Raw genomic sequence first — 3,089 nt, 5'->3', positions numbered from 1 at the left:
TCCCTGCCAGGCACTAGCTGGCTGCATAGGCTACTGGAGATAGATTGCCTCTTATTTGCATTAAGAGCCTCTTTGGGTGCAATCCTAACCCACTTTTCAGCACCGACATAAGGGCAATGCAGCTCCTAGTTAAGGAAACATACATTCCCTTACTTTGAAGAGGCCTCCGTGAGTGCCCCCCAACTTCAGGATGCTGCACATTGTCCCATTGGTGCAGTTATGCCAGTGCTGGAAAGTAGGTTAGGATTTGGGCCTTAGTTGTATAAACAGACACTCTGCTGCAGAGAGACCTGACTGCCTCACTCTTTCTTGTGCTTTGACCACCGTCATATATGGGTCTGTCATTAACTGGAAGGTTGTTAAGCGCTGCATGCCTGTACACCTCTGAGCCTATATAGCTTTGCATGATGGTAGAGCAACTCTTGGCTATGAGAGTAGCTCTATTACCTTTTCTGTCTCCCATCAATCTGCCAAGGTAAGTCTCACCAAGAATCTTAAGGGGGCCAGAAAAGGAAGACAGTTGAGAACCTTCCGGAAGTCAACCCTGAGTTTCTCAGCAGACAAGTCAACATTTGAAAGCTGTTGGTCTATACATTCCACAATCCCCATCTAGGCATTTTAAAGTCTGACAGCCCTAGAGAATAGTTTTAGATGTTTGCATTCATTCGTACCATCAAATACACTTTTTGGTCAACCTGTATGCTAGGAAGTGTCTTTGGAATATTAGGCTAGCAACATAAAACTAGCAGAAACTCAAGAGTTTCCTTTCGAGATGAATACAAAGACAAAAACCCACACGAAGAACAAGACTTCAACAGAACATTACACCAACCAGTACCATAGACCATTACATCAACTAAATATTTGCATTTTGCCATTTTAAGAATCAGAAGCTTTGCAAAATAAAATTCTCTTTCCTGTAAAACATTTGGTAAGCTTGGCATAAAAAAAAAAGTAAAACACATGAATGTTGCAGAAATTTTAGAACAGAAATAAAGAATGTAGGTTATGTGAAAATATAAACATACAAAGCTACACTGGTACAAAACTTTTTTTAAAAAAAAATGAAATGCTGCTTTGAACCAAGTCATTGAAGATACTCAACATGAGAATAATTCACTCTGTACAAAGTCTATTCACTCTTGATGTGTTTAATCCTTTCGCTCCCATTATGAAAGCCCTTTGTGCCATCTGGCCCTTTTGGCAAACGCAGCACTCCAACGGGTAAGCCACCTGCACCCTGTATTTTTGGGCTAAGCATTGGGCTACCAACTGGACTTTTGTCTCGTGTGAGAGTCTGAGCTTGTCGCCTCCGCTGAACCCACGGACTACTAGACGGGGTGATGCTGCTGTCTGACGAATAATCTGCACACCTCCTTGACATTTCAGGACTAGTGCTTAGGCTAAGTCTGCCTTGCTCAGCCAGTGGAGACATCCTAGAAACTTTACGCAGTGAAGAAGGGCTGTTCCAAGGGCTCGATCTTGGCGAGACGTTTGGACTAAGGTGATTGTTCTGATAGGTACAAGGACTCAATTTGTTGGAGGAGCTACTTCTGCGGCCTGACATGGGAGATGTTGGGTCGCTCTCTGGCTCTGAAGAACTGTTGGCTGAAGATTCATCCCCAACAAACTGAAGTTCTTCAACTCTCTTATTCATGGACCGTGCTTTCTTAAGACCCTTGGCATGGTCCTCATCGCGGTTCTTGTCTTTTAGAACTTTCTTCTTTGGAGGTTTCATACCAATGAGGACAACCTTCATGCTGGTTTCATGGTCTAAGACACACATAGACTCGTGAGCCTTTATGGCTGCTTCTACCTCCTCAAACTCGACGACGGCGCACTCCTTTGTTCCGACTTGGCTGTATCGGCTGCTGAACCTCTTGATATCTGGTGGAAGATCCCGACCTGGCTTGATGACGCGAACGGATGAGATGACACCAAACTGGGCAAAGGCTTTGAGAAGATGTTCCATAATCTTCTCTTGAACACAACCATTCTCTTGCCCGCCATCCAGAGAAAGGAGATCGGAAACCAGATGGATGTCGTAGACGAGAAGCATCTTGCTAGGGAGATTCTCGCTGGGAAACACTGGAACTGGCAAGTTCCGTCGAACCTTTCTGTTGTCTTCATTCAGCTCCAAAACATCGGAATATTTCAGGGCATATGCTGTGGTTCTCCAGTCACGTGTCAGTTGTTTTACCTGGAAGAAAAGGTAGCACTTTCAGAACAGGCAAAAATAGTTTGAAATGCCACAAGTAGGAATGGGAGAAAACAGTGATAATGAAATAAAAACACTTAACACCACTTATAATGCCAATAAGAACACATAACACTGCTTTCTGCAGTTCTAACTTTGGAAAACATTGAAATCCACAAAACAATAAAACCATTTTCTCCCACCTCTAGCTAGCCATGAGTTAACATGCCAAAATGGGAAAAGTCATCACTGGACTGAGGACATCTGAGTTCAAATTCTGCTCAACCAATACTCTCTTAGCCTATTTATTAAACATAGACCCCATCTTTTCTGTGTCACAGGTGATATATGTGAGGGTGCAGTCTCGCATCCAGGTACTGACCAGACCTAACCCTGCTTACCTTCAGGCAAGGTCATGGGCCTTCAAGGTTATGCAGAGGATCATTGTGAAGATAAGTTTACAGCACCCTGAACTCCATGGGAAAAGGGCAGAATAAAAGATGTAATACAGGTGCAACCTCGGTATCCACGGGGGTTCTGTTCTGATACCAAAATCTGTGGATATCAGAGTCCACTGCAGATACTGGGGTCCACTTTTAAAGCATTGTAGAAACAAAAAAGGGACTAAAATTGCTTTTCCTACCTTTGTGTAGTCAAAGGGTGCCATTTCTCTGCTTCCAGTACTATTTTTCAGCTTGGGGTCTCCTGGCTCCTCCTAGGATCAACCCATAATACATTCTGGGGTGTCCCTGGGAGGAGCCAGGAACATCTGTGACACCCGGAAGTGGGTCTTTCGAGCCTAAAAATAGCCCATATCTGCCTCTAGACCAGCAATTTTCAATGTTTTTCTTCTCACAATACACAAAGCTGCCTTTTTTTTTTGTTGCAATTT

The 3,089-nt window shown here is 43.7% G+C and overlaps 1 protein-coding gene across 1 annotated transcript; it reads right to left on the bottom strand.

Moving 5' to 3' along the window:
* Positions 1-1,111: 1,111 nt before the first annotated feature.
* LARP6 (La ribonucleoprotein 6, translational regulator) lies at positions 1,112-2,120 on the bottom strand. Its single transcript, XM_066636328.1, has one exon. The coding sequence runs from the start codon at positions 2,057-2,059 to the stop codon at positions 1,133-1,135; it is 927 nt and encodes a 308-aa protein (XP_066492425.1). The 5' UTR covers positions 2,060-2,120; the 3' UTR covers positions 1,112-1,132.
* Between the last annotated feature and the right edge of the window lie 969 nt (positions 2,121-3,089).

Source organism: Tiliqua scincoides, chromosome 8 (genome assembly GCF_035046505.1).
Source record: "Tiliqua scincoides isolate rTilSci1 chromosome 8, rTilSci1.hap2, whole genome shotgun sequence".
NCBI lineage: Eukaryota > Metazoa > Chordata > Lepidosauria > Squamata > Scincidae > Tiliqua > Tiliqua scincoides.
Note: the sequence above shows the minus strand (reverse complement) of the source record. Positions and strands in the feature narration are given on the sequence as shown.

Bases quoted from the DNA above. Each gene is read 5' to 3' on its own strand.
- LARP6 (XM_066636328.1), bottom strand. From the start codon at position 2,059: ATGCTTCTCGTCTACGACATCCATCTGGTTTCCGATCTCCTTTCTCTG.